This window comes from Stegostoma tigrinum, chromosome 29 (assembly GCF_030684315.1).
Source record: "Stegostoma tigrinum isolate sSteTig4 chromosome 29, sSteTig4.hap1, whole genome shotgun sequence".
Taxonomy (NCBI): Eukaryota; Metazoa; Chordata; class Chondrichthyes; order Orectolobiformes; family Stegostomatidae; genus Stegostoma; species Stegostoma tigrinum.
The window spans coordinates 40,431,101-40,453,638 of NC_081382.1; the positions used below are offsets into that span (position 1 = coordinate 40,431,101).

At 42.2% G+C, this 22,538-nt stretch overlaps 1 protein-coding gene across 1 annotated transcript in view; it reads left to right on the forward strand.

Annotated features, from left to right (window-relative positions):
• LOC125465416 (early estrogen-induced gene 1 protein-like) overlaps positions 1-8,408 on the forward strand; it is a 100,789-nt gene extending 92,381 nt beyond the window's left edge. The window contains 4 exon segments of the mRNA XM_059638392.1: positions 1,117-1,306; positions 2,825-2,946; positions 6,519-6,588; positions 7,814-8,408. Coding sequence (XP_059494375.1) covers positions 1,117-1,306; positions 2,825-2,946; positions 6,519-6,588; positions 7,814-7,859 — 428 coding nt within the window. The 3' untranslated portion in view covers positions 7,860-8,408.
• Positions 8,409-22,538: the final 14,130 nt, after the last annotated feature.

Genomic DNA, 22,538 nt, shown 5'->3' on the forward strand with positions numbered 1-22,538 from the left:
AGTGGCTGAGATTGATAAATTGGGTTTGCCTGTGCAGATCAGTGGATTTTGATATTGCTGCCAAGATCATGGATATGAATGACAAGGTCTATATTTCTTACCAACACACACAAGTCCACCATCAAGGAACACTTTTCCTTATTCTACCACCCCCCCCCCCCCCAATCAAATCTCCTACTATGTTAAATGCCTCTATTTAGTCACTGTCAACCTGCCAAACTTGATTACAGACTGTTTGGAAGGAAATATGTTGTCCTTAGGTGGTCTGGTCCCCATTTGGCTCTAGACACATAGTAATGTGACTGACTGTTAACTGCCTTCTGAAAACAGCCTGACGAACCCCTTAGTTCAAGGGCAATTGGGGAAGGACAACCAATGTAACCTTTCATTTAAAAAAAATGAAAGAACTGTAGATGCTGTACATCAGAAACTAAATAAATTGCTGGAAAAACTCAGCAGCTCTGGTTTCAGGCTGTGACCCTTCCTCAGTACTCAGTGTAATCCTTGCCAGTGATAACCACATTTTTTTTTTAACAAAAAAAAGACTAGTGTAAGTCTTCACTAAGCTAAGAATGCTCATGTTGACTATCGTGGTAACTGTCATAATGAGATATTAAACATCTGGTATGCATATTACAGCTGCAGATTGTTTGTGCTCTGGATGATGTCATGAACAGATTAAACACCAGATTCTGCTTACTCCCTGTTATTTTAATGTACACTAATCTCATGTGAAAATGATCCTTGAAATAAAATTTAATGCCACAATGAAAGCATAGTGTGATCACATGCAGAGGAATTGAGTTGCATGAATCACAGTCTATTGCATGACGCCCATATCCCCTTGAGGTGGTTTTCTGTTTAGAAAGCCAGGGGGTAAGTCAACTTATTGAATTAGATTCATTATGCTATACGAGTAGTGCTGTAAATGAATAGTTTCGTTCTTAATAGCCCAAATGGAATAGCAACATTTAGCTAATTGTCATTGACTAAAATTAGAACAAAGAAGAATGGTCCCAAAATTGGAAAATCAGTGCACGGTTAAAATCTGCAGAGGAAAATTCTTTGTAATTGAGACATTTTTATTTCCAATTTCAATATTGTTTTAAAACACAGGTTACAGCACTGAGCACTCTCGGTCCTCTAGCCTTTCGGACCTAACTCACCGGCGTAACACATCCAGCAGCAGCAGTGCCTCTGGAGGGCTCAGTATAACTGTTGAAAGCACAGAGGGGGAGAAGGAACACAAAGCGGAGAGACCACCCCGGCCCCCGAGGCCAGCACTCCCACCAGAAAGGCCACCCAGGTACACAGCTGTTCTCTTTAAAAGAGGTAGTTCCCTATCTCTGGATAGTGCACATCCTGATAGCAGGACCCATAGAAGGTGAGACCACGGAACATTGTGTGTACAGTTTTAATGTGAAGGGTGTTACTGTTACCAGTTTGTGATGTTGTCTTTGCATTTCTTCAAACTCCGCACTGTCCTGTATCTGAGATCTGTCTGTTTCAGATCAGAAAATGTTTGTCTATAGTCTAACTTTCTGCACATTTTATTTTCTTTTTTTTAAAAAAAAACCTGGTAGATAAAGCATTCTTGTCCAATTAAAGATTTTCTACTGTCAGCAAATGCATCTTCACACCCTACATTCCCTAACTGGAAAAGTCTCACTAAACGGGTGGGTATTTTATAGCTCCAGATGCTTGAGTTTTGCAGACATTCTGCACATGATCCAAATGAAGCAACTTTCAATTCTTTGTTCAAATTGAAATTGTGCTTTTCTTTTTTCACTTATTGTCAGATACTACATGATTCTCCTTGTTTGAGCAATAAATAAATTCAAATGAGCAAGATTCAAATAGCTCAATATCTGGAATTTAGCCTCTCTCCATGTATCTTGTCTCACGACCAAGTTAAGACGTTCAGAGGCACTGTGTTGATTTGTCCCCAAACTATTGTTTATTTAGGATACAAGCTGACCTTTCATAGGCCAGTCCAAATCAGACTTATTTGATGAAAGTTGTTTCTGCTGGTAGCAAATGTCCTGTATGGAATGACCACTGGTAATCCCTCTTGATTATTCTACTGGGTGATTCTGTGTGGTCTGAGACTTGAATATTCCATTACAGTTTTTAGTATTGAATATGCAGCCTCTTTCAAAAAAAAAAACTGAATTGGTCTTGAAGGAATGTGGACAAAGTAAAAAGTACATGAATCTTTATCTGACCTGTATTGTGTTTGACTGTGCAAAAAAAAAGCATAAAGTTTAGAAATAATTATCAAACCTGGAGTGTGTCAACAATGTACTCCCAATAACGAAGGGACAAAAAAGCAACTTAATGCATTGTGGATCTGTGACCTTGGCCTATTTGTGCCTGTGCTGCAGAAGTATTGTGCAATCTATCAGCACCACAGTGCACTGTCTGTAAATTCCACTCTGATTCGGGATCACTAACAATACCAAAGTGCTGGTGGCTTGGCAAACAAGTACTTTGTGTCTAAATCTCTCAGATGCTGTGTCGCTCCCTATGCTGTGCTGACCCATCTGACCTGTGTGGATGATGCTGCGGTTAGTCTTTTAATTTTTGCACGTCACCTGGAAAATGCAGGTGTGTGGTTTGCTGGGGAGAGAGACCGGATGGATTTTTGCTGATTCACAAGATGAAATATCCAAATCCAGCTAGAATGACTTTGACAGGAAAGGCCTGTCAGTCAGCATTCCAGTAAAGTATTATAGAGGTTATGCTAACTTTTGAGGCTCCTCGTGCACTGGCTGTTGATCTAATTTTTAAGCCTATTGTTCCTAATGGCTTTCACGTTCCTCAGACGGAAAAAGGAAACAGTCGAGAGTCAACCTACTTGGGTTGATGACACCAGAATCGATGCAGATGACATTGTGGAAAAAATCGTGCAGAGTCAAGATTTCACAGATGTCAGTAATGCTGAAGGTAAGCTTGCCAAGCTCCCACTCTTATTTCAGGGACATTGTCTGCTATTTGTTACCTCCTCCAAGTGGTTGTGCTGCCTTTTCAGTAGATAGGAGGACTGTTTACAGTCAAACCATCCAAGTTGGGGGGGTGGGTGGAGAAAGAGGAGATGGGGGTGGTTGGTCAGTCTACGTCCTTCCAAAATGCTATCTAATATTGAAGATATATTGAGGTTGGTATGACTTGTACATTCGCAAGAAAAGGCAGAGTGTTGTTTAGATGTGTGTGTGTGTGTGCTGACCTCCATCTCTGTCCAGCAGTGTGATTGATGTTACTGTCAAGAATCTGGGCTCTGCCACCAAGTTTATCACATGCCTCCATTACTCATAGAGAAAACCACAATGTGTGCTGTGTGACGAGAGCTGTAGAAATATATTGATTTTCGGCAGTTGCCAAATCTTACCTCAGTATTGCCAGTTGGACCACGCAAGTACTGTAGAAATTACAGCATGGGCTGGGACACTTGGCTGTATTCTTCTATATCTCCAAATTGATCTCATTCCACTTAACTGTCTTTCCTGTACTCCTTCATGCTCCATTTCCTAGTTATTTGTGCAGTCACTCTTAGCTTTGCTGCAGTTTGAGGCTGAGATTATAATGTGTTTCAAAAGTCTGTGTCACAAAGCATAGAACAAGATTAAAACAGTGCTGAAAGTCTGGTCATCTCTGTGGAGAGAGAACAGAACTAATGCTCACATGTTGGATGTGACCATCAATTCTGTTCTCGCTCCACAGATTCTATCAGACTTGCTGAGTTTCTCCAGCACTTTGTTTTTATCTCAGACATGATAATTGGCAAAAAAAGCCAGAGGTGAAATGAGAATATTCTGTTACACAGGGTATAATTAGGAATCTATGGCCTTAAAAGACTGTGGAAACAGATTCAGTACTTTCCAAAAGTGAATTGGATGCGTATGTGGAAAGGGAAAACTGTTGGCTACTTCATAGAAAGGGCATGGGATTGAATCTGGATAACTCTTAGAAAGAACTGGCACAGGCCTGATGGGGAGAATGGCTTTCTGTGCTCTGTTTTTAAAAACTCCACTTCTTGTTGCTGAAGCTGTGAAGTGATTACTCTTACTGACGAAAAGATGCATATGTGGCTGGTGGATTTGGGAAGATAAGGTGTAGTAGGTTTTCCCCTCCTTGGTTCCTCACTGCTTGCTGCAGGTCCAGTCGTAAATGGTTATAATAACTCACTTTTGATAGAGATTGAAATCCTTCATCCAGAGTGCAATCTGCACTTGTCACCTCAGGATTTCTTCCAAGTAGTGCTCAATGTAAAAGTTTCATTTCATCAGTTGATCAGAGGAAGACTTCCTTGCCCACATACAAGATAAGACAGTCTATCTGCCTTCTCTTTAGATTCTTGAATGAGATTGAAATATGCAGCCCTTTATTGCAGCTCATAGGGTTTTCGGGAAGTTATGGTTAGTATAAAAACTTTCTGTATTTTTGACTGAAATTGGAAAAGAAACAAAAACAAATTGTTGGAAAATCTCAGCAGATCTGTCAACCTCTATGGAGAGAAATCGGTTAATGTTTCGGGTTCAGTGACCCTTCACAACTGGAAAAGAATGGTTTTAAAAATTGAGGATTGTGGAAGGGGTTGCTGTACTTAAGATAAGCACCACTTTACAAGTCTTGGTAATTACACTGCTGCTTTATTCAACCAGTGGGGGCAGTCAGTTGCAGACAAAGTCAGCAGTCTGTGCGAGTGAGATTTGGCCAGAATAAGAGAGGTTGTTTGGTTTAAGGAGTGTTGGGCGCTTATCTGACTGCCAACTGCTGTGATTAGCTCCTGAATTGTTTAACAGCTTGTGGATGTGATCAGTATGGCCGGAAGCTTTTCAGATGTTCAGAAGGAGAGGTGCTGCATCCCTCCTTGCAGGAGAAAATACCTGAAGAAAGCCAGTTTATCAGTTGCTGTACATTGTTGCTTTTTAACCAATAAGTGAAAGGTTTTGAGAGTTTTGAATCAGTCATCTGCCTCTGCAAAGAAGCAAAAAGTACCTGTAAATTACATAATTTCCATCCAAAGAATGAACTGGGAAAACCAAAATGCTAGAGATCATAGTGCGTCAGGCAGCATCCATGCAGAGAGAGCAAGCTAATGTTTCGAGTCTAGATGACTCTTCAGACCTGACATGAACCGTGGGGGGACAGCATTTGTGCTATAGTTGGGGGTGGGCTGCGGGGAGAAAGTGTGTTGATGGAGCACTTTGTCTCTTTTAAAGACATGCATTGTAGCCAGTACAACAGATTCTTAAGATTGGTCCCTGGGAATATAGGGTTATCCTAATGAAGAGAAGCTGAGTAAATTTACATGTTTATTCTCTAGACAGATCTAGACATGGATGATTTTTAAAGGGACTTGATAAGGTAGATACTGGGTTGTTTGCACTGGCCAGGGAATCTAAAAGACCGGATCAAGTCTCAAGATAAGATGCTGTTCAGTTTGCGCTGACATGAGGATAAATTTTCTTAATGCAAGGTTGTGAATCTTTGGAAGCCTCTATCGCAGAGGTTTCCAGTGCTGTTTTGCTAAATACACTTAAGGCCAGCAGGGCTGAGCTTTTGTTGTCATGTTTTGGGGAGTGAGTTGAAATTGAAATTCAGCCATGATGTTGAATGGCAAAGCAGGTTCAGTACACCATATGGTCTACTTCTGACGTCTCTTGTGTTTTATTTTAGGCCCCTTTTTTATGATTTTTCTCCACTGATTCTCAACCAAATGTTCATTCTCAGGCCTCTAACATTCATCAGTCAACTGCAAATCCTCTAACCTGACCTTTTGGGGGGAGAAGCAGTCACAAAAAAACTCCAGTTGGAGAAATAACCTAATTGATTCTCAATCCTTTTGCCATTTCAGTGCAACAGTCCATTGCACTACCAATGGGGTGCTAGATTATTAGAATTCCCAACTCTTCAATGAATCTTTTTAAATCCAAGAAATCATCTATTCTCGTACCCCCCCCACCCCCACCACTGCGCTCTGTTTGCAATTGACTTGTACATTACAAGATGATGTCAGGCCACCATTCCTTCAAGGAGAGCTGGTAGTTCTCCTGCCCTGAGCTAAATTGCTTAGCAAACTCCTCTAAGCTGTAACTAACTGGTCTTTTATTTCCCTGTTTTTGTAAGACCATAAGACACAGGATCTGAAGTCTACTAATTCAGCCTGTTGGGTCTGCTCTACCATTCAGCGAGATCATGGCTGATCCGATAATCCTCAACTCCTTTCCTGCCTTTTACCCCTTACCCCTTAATTCCCTAAGTGATTAAAAATCTATCTTGGCCTTAAATATACTTGCAGAATGGCTGATGTCTTTACCTGCTAAACAGCTACTTTCATGATGTGACATGTTACTTGCTTTAATAGACATGTTAAGGTGCTATATGAATTCAAGTCTGAATTAGTGTTCTCAAAAAGAGCTGCTGCCCAAGGCAAATGTTCTCAAGCTATGCAGGTGTCTGCTGTTTGTTTTTTTTTTGTACGATATATGCTGATGTTGTGTTCTTCTCATTTTCAGACAGTAATTTGAGGCTGTTTGTAAGCAGAGATGGAACAACAGCACTCGGTGGCATTCAGCTGGGGAACAGGTGTGTTTCATAACTGTAGCTGAGTAGACCTGTATCATTGGGTAATTTATCCTGAACCACAGAATATTGGTGTGGGATTTTGTTCAAAATGGTTCTTTTGTACTGTAGATAAATCACAAGAGGGTTGTATTTCAAATGAAGTTGGGCCCTTTCAGTCATCACTGCCATTCTGCTGTTTTGCTCAGAGGAATACTTTCTGGAGTAAGATTTATTTATCCTTTAAATCTGCGAATATTTGAATGCAATGTTGTAATTGGCAGGTGCATAAATTACATGATTCGAGGTTTTGTTTCGCATTAACACAGCACAGTACAGGCCCTTCAGCCCACAATGTTGTACCAAACTTTTACCCTGATCCTTAGGTCGATCTAACCTCCACCCTTAACTTATACTACCATCCATATGCCTATCTAATAGCCACTTAAATGCCCCTAATGAGGCCGAGTCCACTATCCTCTCCGGCAATGCATTCCACACCTCACCACTCTGAGTAAAGAACCTACCTCTGATGTCTCCCCTATATCTACCTCCACTCACCTTTAAAACCATTTCACCTCTTAGTAGCTACTTCCACCCGAGGGAAAAAGTCTCTGGCTGTCTACTCTATCTATACCTCTAACCATTTTGTGCATCTCTATCAAGTCACCCCTCATCCTTCATTTTTCTAAAGAGAAAAGCTCTAGCTCTCTCAACTTTTCCTCATAAGACCTTCCCTCCATTCCAGGCAACATCCTGGTAAATCTCCCCTGCACCTTTTCCAACTCTTCCACATCTTTCCTGTAATGAGGCGACCAGAACTGGACACAATATGAACAGCGCCCCCTGAGGAAAGCGTTTCCTCGTACTAGTTGTACTAAAATTATAAACACATTCCTTATGAAAACATTAAAACATTTTATGCAAAGAATTTTTTACTTCCTCTGCTATCAACAAGATAGTGCCCTTGTGAAGTGCCTTGGTATGTTTTAAGGGTGAGAAGTGTTAAATGCAGGATGTCAGCTATTCCTTCAACTAATCTCTCACATCAATAGAGTTTAAATTCTCAATGGGCATCTTGTCCAATTTTTGAAAATGCATTTTCCACCGTCCAACCTGTACTGTGTTCAAGTGAGTCCTTACAGTTCTTACACTTAGTGTCAGAGCCCCAGCAAGAAAATGCCATGATTGTTTTCAGTCTGTTTTCAGTCTGTTTTCTGTAAGTAATGAGCTGTTTCTTTCTCCACAGGGTGTCTGCGGGTGTGTTTGAGCCTGTTGTTATTGAGAGCCGCTGAGAAACTTGAGCCACTCTGCACCTACTTAACCACTTTCCATTTTGAGCTCCTTGCCTACTGCACTTCTAGTCTTATCCATCAGGTCATGCCACCCACCAACTCAGCTGGACTGGAAGAAGAGGGTGGCCATTTGTATCCAAAAACCTTCTCCACCCAAGAATTGGCCGATTGTTGATTCTGACTTCATTGGAGTAAATAGGGAATTGGGTGGGACTTGGCTCCCATTTCAAAGAAAAGACCTCCATTTGTTTCTGTTTTGGAACCTACTGAACCAGTACGGAGATCAGGATTTAAGCTGAGAAGTAATCGTTTTTGTGACATTGAAATGTCATTCCAGAAATCCTCTTGAAACAACAATTAAATGCCAAAACAGTCTTGGCTGAGAGGCGTTTTAAAGGGGATAGTTTTTCCTTGAAATATTGTCATCCTAGTGTTATTCCAAGGTGAACCAGAGTACTTGCTTCCCCTCCTCAGCCATTTTGTAGACCAGCGCTAAATTCTGCACATTGCCCTGTCAATGTTGTTGCATAAAGAAACTTGTTTTTTAAATGCTTTGAAAGATTTTATTCTGTTTTTCCCCAGATATTGAGGTTGCTGTGTGTGAGGAAATCAGTTTGGTTTTAATCCACCAAAATTGATTGTGATTTTGGTCACTAGAAAACAAAGTTTTCATTTAATTCTCTAAATTTCAGCATAATTGCCATCAAGTGAAGGAGGTTCTTTTTTTATCAAAATGGTGATAGTCCCAATTCCAAATCAGTGTATCAACCATGACGCTATTAACAGACACATCAAATACGGTGATGTCTTTGCACAGAGTATTTGTGTATCTGTGGGGTGTTGGATTTCTCCTGAAATGAAGTAATAGGATTTTTTCTTTGTCCAGTAGTGACATTTTTCATGTCTGATGCTTCCGACTCAAGTCAGGGACTTGCCATATTCATGCCCATACATTGTTAATGCATGTTGTAGGAGCAAATTTCTTTACAGGCATGGAGCAGATTCATTCATCTTCATAAATCAAGTTTTTTTTATAGTTATGCTTCAAAAGATAAATCAAATGTGTTTTAATCAGTACTATCCAAACTGTTACTAAAAGGCTGGCCTTAAAGGTTCCAGTCTAGTGGCATGCTGTTGCAACAACAGTGATCTAGTTAGAAGGTATTCTGAGGAGAAGTGAATCCTGTGTGCTGTGCTTCCTACTTGCAAAGCCTAGCGATGCACCACTGAACCAGCCAATGGATGACTATTAATACCTTTAATTTATGCCCAACTGTTCAGAACGATAATAGGCAAGTGTCTCAAAAGCCGTTAGTAAGTGGCTTTAGTACAATCTTTTCCTGCTTTGAAACCAGATTCCTGTAAACCTTTTGGGGGTGAAATTTGTTGTTTTTCCACCCCCCAAGATTGATGATGGGCCAGTAGAGTACAGTTTTACTTCCCAGTCAATCTGAGGGATTCACTAAAGTAGTGGTCACGGCTTTTTGCTCCACAGCATTACCAGCTGGCTGTGTATTTTGTACAGTACGACACCAGTCTACACTCAGTTCTTCCCTTTGAAGAATCTAGTAAGAAGACTTGAGAGTCTGGGAAGTGCACTCCTTTGCATTGCTTGCCTCAGACCTGTTGGTCTATGAGCGCATAATGTGATGCCAGATCTTGGCCTATTCAGGCCTGAGCTTGTTTGCTGCAAGCAGCATCTGTTGTCTCTGGAGCAAACGAGTCCAGTAATTCATGACTACAGGCTGTAGCTCTTTAACAGTGTCATTTTCCTGTTCCTGTCTGAATGTCCTGGTGTTGGTTAGCTATGCACTTTGAAGACCTGTACATTTCTTACACTAGCCTTGTCGTCTTGCTTATTGCATATTGCATGCCACTTGTGAATATTGTGGCTCAGTTTGACGTAATGTGAACGGTTAACTAGTCCACTATCTGTATCTGTGGTATATTTGAGGCCTAAAATTCAAGGCTATGATGAATCTTATCTCTTGATTTTTTTTTGTACTGTTCTAAGAACTGTTCTGTGACAACCAGTGAGGAAAATTCTTGCTTAAGCTTTTTGATTGCAGAGCCAAAATTAACACTTAACCTGCTGGCACATTACTTCTGTTGCACAGACTGGTTCTTAAATAACCGAAAAACCACCTTCAGGCAACTAAAATCTGCATATTTGTTCAAGATGATCTTCCTGGCCTCCCCTCCCACTTGTTTAATCACTGTAGTTCAGGGTCTTTGAAGCACAAGCCCATTTGGTCAAATAATCTAGAAGTAGGAAGTCTTTCCTTTTCAGTGAATAGTGTGCTCCTCCGTGTCGACACACATGTAAAATCCCATCAAACTCATCCTCGTGTTTTACTGTGTGGATGTTGTCTTGACTTCATGCTAGTCCCTTGCCAGAGCTGGTGAGTCACCCGTGTGCAGTTATTCTGAAGTGAGACATTATTGTATGGGCCTGACAGTGTCTGCAGGAGGCATTTAATCAGAGCAGTAAAGTGCGCCTATTGCCTGTAGGGAGTTCTATAGCAATGTGGGTAAATAACATCAAAAGTTTTGTGCCCAGTATATTTCTTCCTACATCTGCAAGGTGGAAAGTTGCCACACTGGCAAAATTATATTGAATGAAATAATATTTTTAATTTCAGCTTAAATTATTGAATATTTTATGCAGATAAGGTGTAGGGCTGGCTGAACACAGCGGTCTAAGCAGCATCAGAAGAGCAGGAAAGCTGATGTTTCGGGCCTAGAAGGGTCTAGGATGCTCTTTAGCATCTGCAGTTCCCACTATCTCTGAATATTTTGTGCAGTCGTGTTTTGCTTTTGGTGTGCCAGTTGGCTGGTTTGCAATGCAGACTGACTCCAACAGCACACTTTCAGTTCTCCTTGTGGGTCCTCCCTCCTTAAGCTCTCCCCCTGCCTGAGGTGTGGTGACCCCCAAGTTAAACCACCACCAGTCGTGTGTCTCTGATGAGAGCAGCCCAATAATCCTCTGGGATAATTATGACTCTTCATTTGCATAGTTTAAAAAAAACTGCAACATTATCTAACAATATACTTACTAATTATCAACAAATATGTCAATATAATTAGATCCACCCATGTTTAGGTTATTTTTAATTTGGTCCTTGACCATATAGATTTATCACCTTGTCTGTTTTAAACAAATAGCCTTAAGGTCGAAATGGAGTACCCGACTACACACTTAGTGCAAACAGGCAGCTGAGCCAACACTACAGGAATTTCTACAGAATATCTTTGCTGAAGCTGAGCTACATACAAACTGGGGATCATCCATAAAATGAATAATACCATGGTTTCCCTCCCGCCCCGCGCGCCCGCCCCCCCCCCCCCCCCCATTGACTTTTATTAAACAAAGAATCACTAAACTTTTTTCAGATACTTTCAGCAATGAAACCAGCAGATCAAGGGTTAAGTTTGAATAACAAGTTTTGCATTTTAGTAGCATTTGATTATTGGCGTCAAGGTGTTCAATTAATTTTAAATTAAATTCACCAGGAACAGTTTTATTGATTATTTTTTCTAGCAAAGGTTTTTCCTGTTTTTATTTGCTCTGTTAATAATTAGGATAACGCCTTGCTACAGACCCTACTGACAGATCTTCAGTTTGCACATTACTTTTAAGTGCAGGGATTGCAAACTAAGTTGTCACCTACTCAGAGCTCCATTTTGTGCTGTGGCTGTTGCTGTTGGAGGAGCTAGTTTAATTTGACCAAAGCAGAACATCTTGGTAATGAGACTTGGACCAGTAGTCTGTTAATCCTTTTTTATTTTGCTCCCCTTGACATGCTTTTTTATGTTCACCCTCGCCTCGCCCTTTCATGTTGTTCGTCAGTTGTAAAGCTGGTAGGTGGGCACCTACCCCTTTCCCTCGCCTTTTGTACTTGTCTCGGTATCGGTTCCTTTGCTACCACATCATGGCCTAGCAATGTTAGAATGCTAATGCACCATCCCATCTGTAAGATTTCCTTCTAAGTAGAACGATGGCCTTGGCACCTCAGCACTGATAAGAACAGGCTTGCAAAGCGGTCTCTGTCCTGCACGTTGCATTTACTGATGAGACCTCATGAAACCAGTAACTTTGAAAGGTGCAGTGGCAGAATGTCTAATTGTGACACAAAGTAGTTGAGACTTTTGTTCATGGTAGTGCATCACATGTGGAAACTGGAGTTCCCATAAGATCACAAACAGTGAGAATGTTTGTCGTCTTGGATGTGGTTTGTGCGTTTTGCTTTTCTCAGTTCATTAAAGAAAATACTGTAGCAGCCATTCATCCACTTTTTTAGAGCTCAGGTGCACTTTTTTACTTTCCAAGTCCTATTTAATTTCTGCCAATCAGATGTTGATCACAGATTTTAAAAAACTAACTATTTGGTGAATGCTTTTATTTGTAAAACTGTCCAATATTGACCACTTTATTTTTTAAAGTTGTTTCTGAATTATTTTGATTCTTTGTCTTTCAGTACTTCCAGTCAGCAGGCTGGCTGGATTGTCATTGTTGTCACAGTGGGATGATAGCCCTTAAATATCTCCCAGTGTGACATTGGTGTTTAGAATGTTACGCATTGATGTTGATCGTGTTCTTGATTTTCTTTTGTAAAAGGCAGCATTTTTTGGTATTAGTGTGAGAATTTATATTGGACTGTTGTAACCTCTGACTAAAGACATTTGCATGATGGAGTGCCATCAGGCCACACTGACGAAGGCAGTCCCTGCCCAGTTATTGTACAGGTTAATTGGTCAAAATGTTGCAGTACCTTAGTTCTCATGGTTTATCAGCAGCAACTATTGGTTGGGGGGGGGGGGGGGGGGGGGGGGAGGAAAGAAGAATCGATGAAAACCTTGTTTTGTTGTACATCTATTCAAGATATAACAGCAGCAATCAAATGTAGTCACTTCTGGATGTTAAAATGGATGGTGCCTGCTGTTAATTGGATGAGTTAGACGAAGCCCACAGTGTGCTCATTCTATAATGGGTAAATAAATCTCAGCTGAATATCATTTCAGTAGATTAGGGAGGGATAGGAAGGCCAAAGAATATAAACTTCCAGTGGTATTAAACGAAATCAAAACTAAAGCCTTTAATCTCTTTTGGTCCTTTAAATTCCGCAATACTGCATCCTACTTTCTTCCAATTCCACAAGAGGCTGCTTTTAATGAGCAGCAGACAACCTAGTTATAATGTTTCCATTGAATATGAGACCTATGGAGCTATTTGCTGTCTCCTGTGAAAGCCTCAATTTTCAGAATCTTGTGCTTGGGATTTTTGGAGGCAACTAAAATTTACCGTAGAACCTGAAGGAAACTTGTTCCTAATTCCAAAGATTGATTGACAGTTATTTGGTGTGCGTGTGTCAGTCAGTCTGAGTGTGAAGAAGGCAGGCAGACGGACTCTGGGTGTATGAGAGAGATCATTTTTTGGGGGTGGTGGGTGGGGAGAAAAATCATTGAGATACTAGAATTAATTCCAAGCAAATGAACAGTTAATTCCCTGTGGGAAAGTTTTTATTGCTAAAGCTGTACTAACTGCAGCTACTTGGATAATTTTGTTAACAAATGACACTTCACTTTTTCAAAATGTGCCAGACATGAGGGAAATTGAAATTGCTGTACACTCCAAGAAGTCGTTCCTACTGCTGATCATGTGTTCTAGTGGCCCATTGGCTGTTTTAAAGGAGTCACAGGTTCACTGGTAAGCTTTGCTGTTTAGTCCAGCATCCAGTTACCAGTGGAGTTTTGTTTTTAATTAGTGTTCTGTTCTTTTAATCACTTGAGATATGTTGCTTGTTACCTTTTTTGGGATTTTTGAAATTTCCAAGATTTCCCTGCTTTACCTGGGAATTGTGGGGAATCTTGTAGATTCTGGACCTTCCAGCTAGTAAGCAGCATCATCTCAAATCTGGACTAATATGGAATACTAAGGTTTTTTTTAGGGCGTTTTAAAAAAAAAATAGCTTATTAAATGCCAGCATTCTGAAGATGGCAACATCCATACTGTGCCTATTACCTGACCAAGTGGCACCTTCAGTAGAACAGTGATCCTGAACAACTCCTTTTAACCAGCTGTAATCGGGCAAATGACGTGTGGCTCCCTGGCACTCTACTTGCCTTAAGTAAATGTGTATATTTCTGAAAGCATTTGAAGCTATGCATTGGGAGATTAGGCCCTTCCTTAGATGGATTTAACACTGAGACCTAACTCTGAACTAAAAGTAAATGATGACAGATTTCTATGATTTTGTTAAAAGTAAAGGTGTTACAGAATGTATTCTGAAAGATATATTTAGACGCTTATTTTTGTGATCCTATGGAGGTGGGTGTACAGGTTTCTTAAATGCCCAGAGGATGTGGAATTTATAGAAATGTTTATCAGCTGGAATATTGTAAAACATTTAGATATGTTTAGAATGCACAATGTACTGTAATTGGTTAAAAATATTTGTAATAACCTTATTTGTTTCATATTTTGAAGTGTATAGGAACAGTATCATGTAATACTGTTTTCTGGGAAATAAATAATATTGGGGACCTGTATTAACAATAAAGCTGTTATTTTGTGTTTTGCATAAGAATCTTATTTTCAGCACAGTTGCTTGGGCTTTTCATTTTCACGGGAGATATAGAGCCCTACAATTTGACTTTGATCTTATTGTCATGTACTCAAGTACAAAAGTACAGGAATACAATGACAAGTGTATAATGTAGCCACTCAAGTCATCTTAGGTAGGAGTACCTAGATAAAGAATCTTAAGGTAGAAAGAACAAAGTTAAGCATAGGAAATAAGGTTAAAAGCTGCACGTTGCAGACTTTGGTTTAAGCAGAGTAGAAGATAAAGAAATAAAGCTGAAAGTTCAAACATTACATTCTTTAAGTGTTTAGCCATGGTGGGACTACACTTTCAAGGAATCGCCTTGAGACTAGGAGGCCACACCAGACCAAGAGACTGCCATGTGCCTCTGAAAGACTACTATGCTGAAGGTGTACTGTTTTCATTTGAGACTGTCTTATCCAGCCAATCTTTTTCCTATCTGACTTTTTTAAACCTTTTTTCAGACTTTCCTTTTGAGGTCCCATAAAACTCCTCTGAGTTCCTCATGCCTTTTCAAGTGGTTTTTGTGCTACATAAAAACATGGAAAATCGGAGCAGGTCATTTAACCCCTCCCAGTCTTCACCATTCAGTATGGTCATGGCTGGTCATTTGAGTTTAATACCCTAATTCTTCCCTCCCTTTCACTTAATATCACTTAATCCCTCTAGCCACAAGAGGTGCTTTTACTACCTTTGATAACAAATATGTTGGCCTCAACGACTTTGAGACAGGCTCTCTGGGTGAAGAAATTCCTCTCCTCCTCTCCATTAACAGATCGCAGTAATTACTGCTCATCACGTTTTAGCAGGTAGCTTCAGGGGATGGTATTCTGCAGTGGGAACCTAAGCAGATTTTCTAGTTTTTATAGAGTGAGTTAAGTTTCACCTCTCAAGTTGACTGAGATTATCTTACTGAGCACAAGGGAGGGATTTGTTCCTGCATCCATCATCTGTACAATTTTTGGTGTTTACTTTACAGTACAACTGAGGTGTTAATGGCAGGGTCCAGTGTCTAAGTCCTTACAGCAAACCTTCAATTCTGTGGCAGAGAGAGACAGACTATGCACTGGGCCATTCAACCCACCCACCATGCTTGTTGCTCATGCATCTGGAACTCAGGATTGTCAGCCCATCTGTAAAATCAGTCCTCCATTGTGCTCCTCACACAAACTTTTTGAATTCTGTCACATTTTAGTCCAGTCTCATCCCTGCTATGGCAACTACCTGCAGTAGGTGTCAGTACTTTTAGGGCTGGGCATCTCTGGAAGTGTGTTAGCACATGCAGGATGTCCCTGTGGGTATAAGTATTTCCCTGATGCAGCAATCGCAAAACGTTTGAGAAGCTTGAACCTTGTGTGGTATTGGGAGGAGGATGAGGAATGATATGTGACCAGGTTATAGTGAAAAAGTTGGGCTTGTTTTCCAAGCACTGAGATGACCTTTGAGAGGTGCACAATTTGTATCTGACTTCAGTAAGTTAGATCAAAGAAAAAAATCTCTATCCACAAGCTGATGGTAGAAGGACTTTTGGGGGACTGGTGCCTGGATTTCAGAATTTAAGCATGATACAAGGGAAAATAAGAAATAATATTTATGCAGCCTATAGTAACTACCTGGAACTCTCTCACCTGCTTGACGGAAGCAGAAATGGTTTCAAAAGGCAGTCAAATGGACATTTGAAGGAAATAAACTTGTGGATTTACAGGGTCAGAATTCACATGACACCAGGTTATAGTCCAACAGGTTTATTTAAAATCACAAACTTTTGGAGTGCTGCTCCTCTGTGTCAGGTGAAGTGGCTTCAAAAGTTTTTGTGATTTTTTTTAGATTTAAAGCTGCTGGACTATAAACTGGCGTTGTGTGACTTCTGGCTTAGTGCGCGCCCCCCCCCCCCCCAATCAGATTTACAGGGGCCTGAGAGAGCCTAGGTTATTAGTCAGTGGTTACCTTGGATTTCATGGGCCAAACTGCCTCCTCGCTTGCATGCTACATACAAATGGTTGATTCCCTCTTTTTGGTTCCCCCTGTTTGTCTTCTTCCTCCTCCTCCTCCTCCTCTTTCCCCCCCTCCCCCCCCCCCCCAATGGAGACATGCCCCTCTTGCTGCCCCCCGATCTGATGTTTGTGTCTTGATGATACTAGTTGTGAAGATCAAGGAGCAGGCTTGGAAAACACTGACAAACCGAGACCAACCCTGTGAAAGTATTTTGTTTGGCTTATATGCCATTCTCTGACAGAGAGGTGAGTATGAACCCTTTACAACACCATGTCTCTAATACAAGTTCCAGTTTGGGCCATCTTACTTCATGGGCGATGTTGAGGCTTCCTCTTGTTTTCTCTTCCTCTCCACACATGCATAGCACAGACTGCACCAGATATTTTCTTTGGGAATGATTTCGACACCATTAGGAGTTCTGACTGGACGCAGTATGCACAAACCTGAGAAAATAACGAGACGGATCTCAAATTCACACTTCACTGGCTCTCATTTAACAAACAGTTGTGATGAATGGAAGGTCTTGGAGATGGTAATTGCAATTTTAAAACTGTCTAAAGCAAAATACTGTGGGATGTTACTGGAAACCTGAGATAGAAACAAAGTGTTTGTACACTGTGAAGAGAGTACATTGCAGAATGCATGCTGATAATTCTAGTAGCAGAGTTCACCCGGATTCAATAAACTGGGCTGCATCTCACGGTTTTAAGTGCTCTGGTATGTGTCTTAACTGTGTGCAGTACACACACTGGGTATCGCTCAGTGGTAGATCATTTGACTGCAGATCAAGGAGGTTTCCTGGTTTCCTGAGTGCTCATTTTACACAGGCACCTTGACTAAACATGAGCTGTTCTTTAAAATATACTGGGAGCACAAGTTAGAAATGTGGGGCTATTTTCGTTTATAATCAAAACTTTAGCAACTTTGCAGGACAGCTCAGTCTTTAGCACTGCTGCCTCACTCCCACTCCTCTTGAATACTGTGTGGGGTTTACACCTTCTCCCTGTGTCGGCACAGGTTTTTTCTCCCATGGTCCAAAGATGTGTGGGTTAGGTGGATTGGCCATGTGAAATTGCCCCATAGTGTCCGGGGATTTGTAGGCCATGGGAAATGCAGGCTTGGGGTTGGGTGGGGTTGAGTCTGGATGGGATGCTGCTGAGATTCGGTGGGCTGAATGGCCTACTTCCACACTAGTCACTGCTGTAATTCAGAAAATGTCACGGTCAATTTGAGTACAGCAAGATTTTTTTAAAAAGTCAAGTGCTCAGATTGTGATTAAGAGAAATGTTGACTGGAACATTGAGAATTGCTGTGCTTTACTCTTTTTTTTCAGGGGCGGTGGGCTTGCTGCAGGGTGGAGACAGCTTTGCATTTTAAATTATGTCTGAACAGTCTGTTCAGACAGGTTATGAGATACTTCCAGAGCAGGTGGGATTCAAAACCACATCTTTTAATTGGCTGTAGAAACACTACCACTCTGCTACAGGAGCTTTCGAACATTTTATACAGCACCAGCACGAGTGGGATTTGCACATGTACTCTGAATGAAATAGATTCTCAATCCATTGCCTAAACCTCTTGGATATCTCAACGCAGAAGTGATCCAGTAACCCAAAGCTGCCAGTTTTCTGATTCACCTTCAATGGGTTAAATTGTAGACAGCTAGCATTGCAATTCTACAAACCTTTTTCATAACCCAAGTTGTTACTCCACGATTTGCTAGAGTGATAGTGTTTTATTGGCTATAATATAGGAATAGGAAAAGTCAATTTGCACACAGCTAAGTCCCACAAGTAGCGATGGAATTTCTTCGGTAATGGGATGTGTCAGTCACAAAGTGGGGCCACTATTTGTTGCCCCATCCTCAGCTGCCCTTCAGCATGTGGTGATGAACTGCTGCCTTGAGCCACCGGTGGTCCTTAGGGTGTGCGTACACGTGGTGCAGTTGGGGAGGGGGGGGGGTTCCTGAAGTGTGGTGGAAGTGTATCACTGTTCCCTTACTAAGTCAGGATGGTGAGTGGCTTAGACAGACAGAACTTGCTGCCCTTGTCTTTCTAGGTGGAAATGGTTGTGGGGTTTGAAAGGCGCTGTCTACAGATCTTTTGGTGAAGTGCTGCAGTGCATTTTTGTCAATGTAGCTGTGGTGCCAATTTAGGGGGTTGCTTTGACCTACAAGCTGTCAAGCATCTTCAGTGTTATTGGAGCTGCACCCACCCAGGCGCGTGGGGAGTATTCCATCACACTTCTGCCTTGTAGATGGTGGTGGGACAAGCTTTGGGCAGTCAGAAGGTGAGTTACTCACTGTAGGATTTGGATTCTCTAACCTCCTGACCTGCTCTTGTGGCTACTCTATTTACAGTGTTACACCTGTTCAGTTTCTGGCATAGAAGGAGGCCCTTCAGCCCATTGTACTGGCTCTATTACTTAAACAATTAATCAAACCCCTGAACACTGCCAGTAAAGTTGGCTCTCGTTCCACGTTCATATTTTCTTTTTGTGAATGTCCGTGCAGTACCTGGGGATCTGTGCACTAAAGGAACTATTTTAAGTACAACTTGTTTCACCTACCAAACAGGAAATAGACTGTGGTGGCTACGCTGAGCATGATTAAGATGATGGTTCTCGGACCCACATCCTGAGGCTCACAGCTGTTGGGACAGGCACAAGGGTTCTTAACGTCAATCTGTAACCGGTTGGGGTTCTCTGCGCTGTGCGATAGGACCACAGAGTGACTGGAGCTGCAGTTAAACCGAACCACTGTGTGTAAGGGGCTGCTCTGTGATGCTGTAAGATAACAGAAGAAACGAAGGAAAATGTAAAATTCAACAACGACCGCTTGTATTTGTATAGCCCCTTTTAACGGTAAGGTGTCCTAATCAGCTTCTCTAGCGTGGTAGCAGGGTCAATTTAACATGGAACCACATAGCGACTGGGACCGAGGACGACACAGCGAACGCCATGTTATCCGACAGCCCAATAAGCACTAAACTAAATTTTAAAACATTAACAAACCTGCTAAAACTGGACATCTTATCTGTCGCCCGCGTTTGAGTTTTAAACAGAAACATCGTGCAGGTTGTGGTGAAGAGGGCAGACGTTTGGTACTAAATCATAATACACAGCGAGTCGGTGCTAACATTGGCCGGCCACATGTCTCCCTGTGCACTGTTACAATTCTGTGATTCTGTCTGAGGATATTGATTATTTTAAGCAGAAAACTGACTAAAACACAAATTATGAAAAAGACATTTCAGATGATTTCTTGTATGCCCCGCTTGCAAGTCTAAAGCAGGGACACAGGCAGGTAGAGTCATAACATTAGACAATAGGTGCTGGAGTTGGCCATTTGGCCCTTGGAGCCAGCACCACCATTCATTACGATCATGGCTGATCATCCACAATCAGTATCCTGTTCCTGCCTTATCCCCATAACCCTTGATTCCACTATCTTTAATCTCTTTCTTGAAAGTATCCAGAGACTTTGCCTCCACTGCCTTCTGGGGCAGAGCATTCCATATATCCACCACTCTCTTGGTGAAGAAGTTTCTCCTCAAATCTGCTCTAAATGGCCTACCCCTTATTTTTAAACCATGTCCTCTGGTTCTAGACTCACCCATCAGCGGAAACATGCTTCCTGCCTCCAGAGTGTCCGATCCCTTAATAATCTTATACGCCTCAATCAGATCCCCTCTCACCCTTCTAAACTCAAGTGTACACAAGCCCAGTCGTTCCAATCTTTTAACATATGATAGTCCTGCCATTCTAGGAATCAACCTCGTGAACCTACGCTGCACTCCCTCAATAGCAAGAATGTCCTTCCTCAAATTTGGAGACCAAAACTGCACACAATACTCCAGGTGCGATCTCACCAGGGCCGTGTACAACTGCAGAAGGACTTCTTTGCTCCTATACTCAATTCCTCTTGTCATGAAGGCCAGCATGCCGTTAGCTTTCTTATTAGAGCACAGAACAGTACGGCATAGGAATGGGCCTTTCGGCCCATACTGTTCTGCGGAATATAAAGTCAAATTAAACTAATCCCCTCTGCCTGCGTTTGGTCCATATCTCTCCATTCCTTGCATATTCATATGCTTACCTAAAAGCCCCTCAAACGCTCTTAACCTATCTGCCTGAAGCACCACTCCTAGCCGTGGGTTTGACATTGTGTGGAAAAAAAACTTACCCCTCACACCTTTTTAAATTCATGCCCCCTTGTATTAGACATTTCAGCTGTTGGGAAAAAGATTCTGACCGTCAACCCGAGCTATGCATCTCATCATTTTATAGACTTCTTGCAAGACTCCCCTCAGCCTCTCCCACTCCAGAGAAAACAGCCCCTGTTTTTTCTAGCCTCTCCTTTTCACGCCTACCCTCGAATCCAGCCAGCATCCTGGTAAACCTCTTCTGAACCCTGTCCAAAGTCTCTACCTCCCTCCTGGAATGTGGTGACCAGAATTATACATAACACTCTGTGTGTGTGTGGGGGGAGGGGGGGAGGGGGGAAGTCTAACCAAAGTCCTATAAAGCTGCATCATGACACCCAGAAGCTTGTACTCAATTCCCTGAACAATAAAGACAACATGCCTCATGCCTTCTTTACCACTGTATCGACTTGTGTGGTCACTTTCAGGGAGCTATGGACCTGTACCCCAAGACCTCTCTGTACATCAATGCTGTTCATGGCCCTGCCATTAACTGTGTACTCTTCCTTAACATTTGATCTTCCAAGGTGCAGCCCATCACACTTACCCAGATTAAACGCCATCTGCCATTTCCTCGGTCCGATCGATACCCCATTGTATCCTTTGACAACCTTCTACAGTATCCACAACTCCACTGATAGTTGTATCATCTGCAAACTCACTAACCCACCCACCTACATTTTCATCCACGTTCTGTTTGTATGTCACAAACAGCAGAGTTCCCAGTGTGGATCCCTGCAGAACACTAGTTACGCTCCTCCAGCCTGAGGAACACCCTTCCACCACCACCACCGTCTGCCTTCTATGGCCAAGCCAATTCTGAAGCCATGTGGCCAAGTCACTGGAGCCCATGAAGCTCAATCTTCTGGATGAGCCTCCCATGAGGGACCACATCGACAGCTGTAAAATCCACGGCTCTCCGCTCATCGATCACCTTCCTCACTCCTCGAGAAGTTCAATCAATTTAGTGAGACATAACCTGCCCTGTACAAAGCCATGCTGACTGTCCCTAATTAGGCCAAGCTTTTCCAAATGTGTGTAAACCCTATCCCTCAAAATTCTCTCCAATAGCTTCCCAACCACTGATGTGAGACTCACTGGTCTATAGTTTCCTGGATTAGTCCCTATTCCTCTTGAAGAGAGGAACAACATTAGCTACTCACCAGTCCTCTGGGACCTCTCCAGTGGCTCAATGGGTTACAAAGATCTTGGTCAAGGCCGCAGCAATCTCCCCTCTTTCTTCTCTCAGTAACTTGAGGTAGATACCATAGGCCCTGGGACTTATCCATTGTGTACACAGTAGATGGATCACCTAAAAGTGAACCCTCCTAAAGGTACAATACACAATAAGGTGGACTTGCCAGGTAATTTTGAATTAATCTGTTTAGAGACGTTATTACATTCCTGTGGATCAGATGGGACTGGAATCCATCCTACCAGCTCAGGGATAGGGCCCACTTCCACTGTGCCACAACAGCCCCCAACGTGGATTCTGACTCTGGTGTATTTAATAGTTTCAAGCAAGACATGTAGACCTTCTGCATGCACTCTTCCCCCACCTCCTCTATTCTCAGAGGGGCTGCATGCCCTCCCCTACCCCCTCTATTCTCAGAGGGGCTGCATGCCCTCCCCTACTCCCTCTATTCTCAGAGGGGCTGCATGCCTTCCCCTACTCTCTCTATTCTCAGAGGGGCTGCATGCCCTCCCCTACCCTCTCTATTCTCAGAGGGGCTGCATGCACTCTTCCCCTACCCCCTCTATTCTCAGAGGGGCTGCATGCCCTCCCCTACCCCCTCTATTCTCAGAGGGGCTGCATGCACTCTTCCCCTACCCCCTCTATTCTCAGAGGGGCTGCATGCCCTCCCCTACTCCCTCTA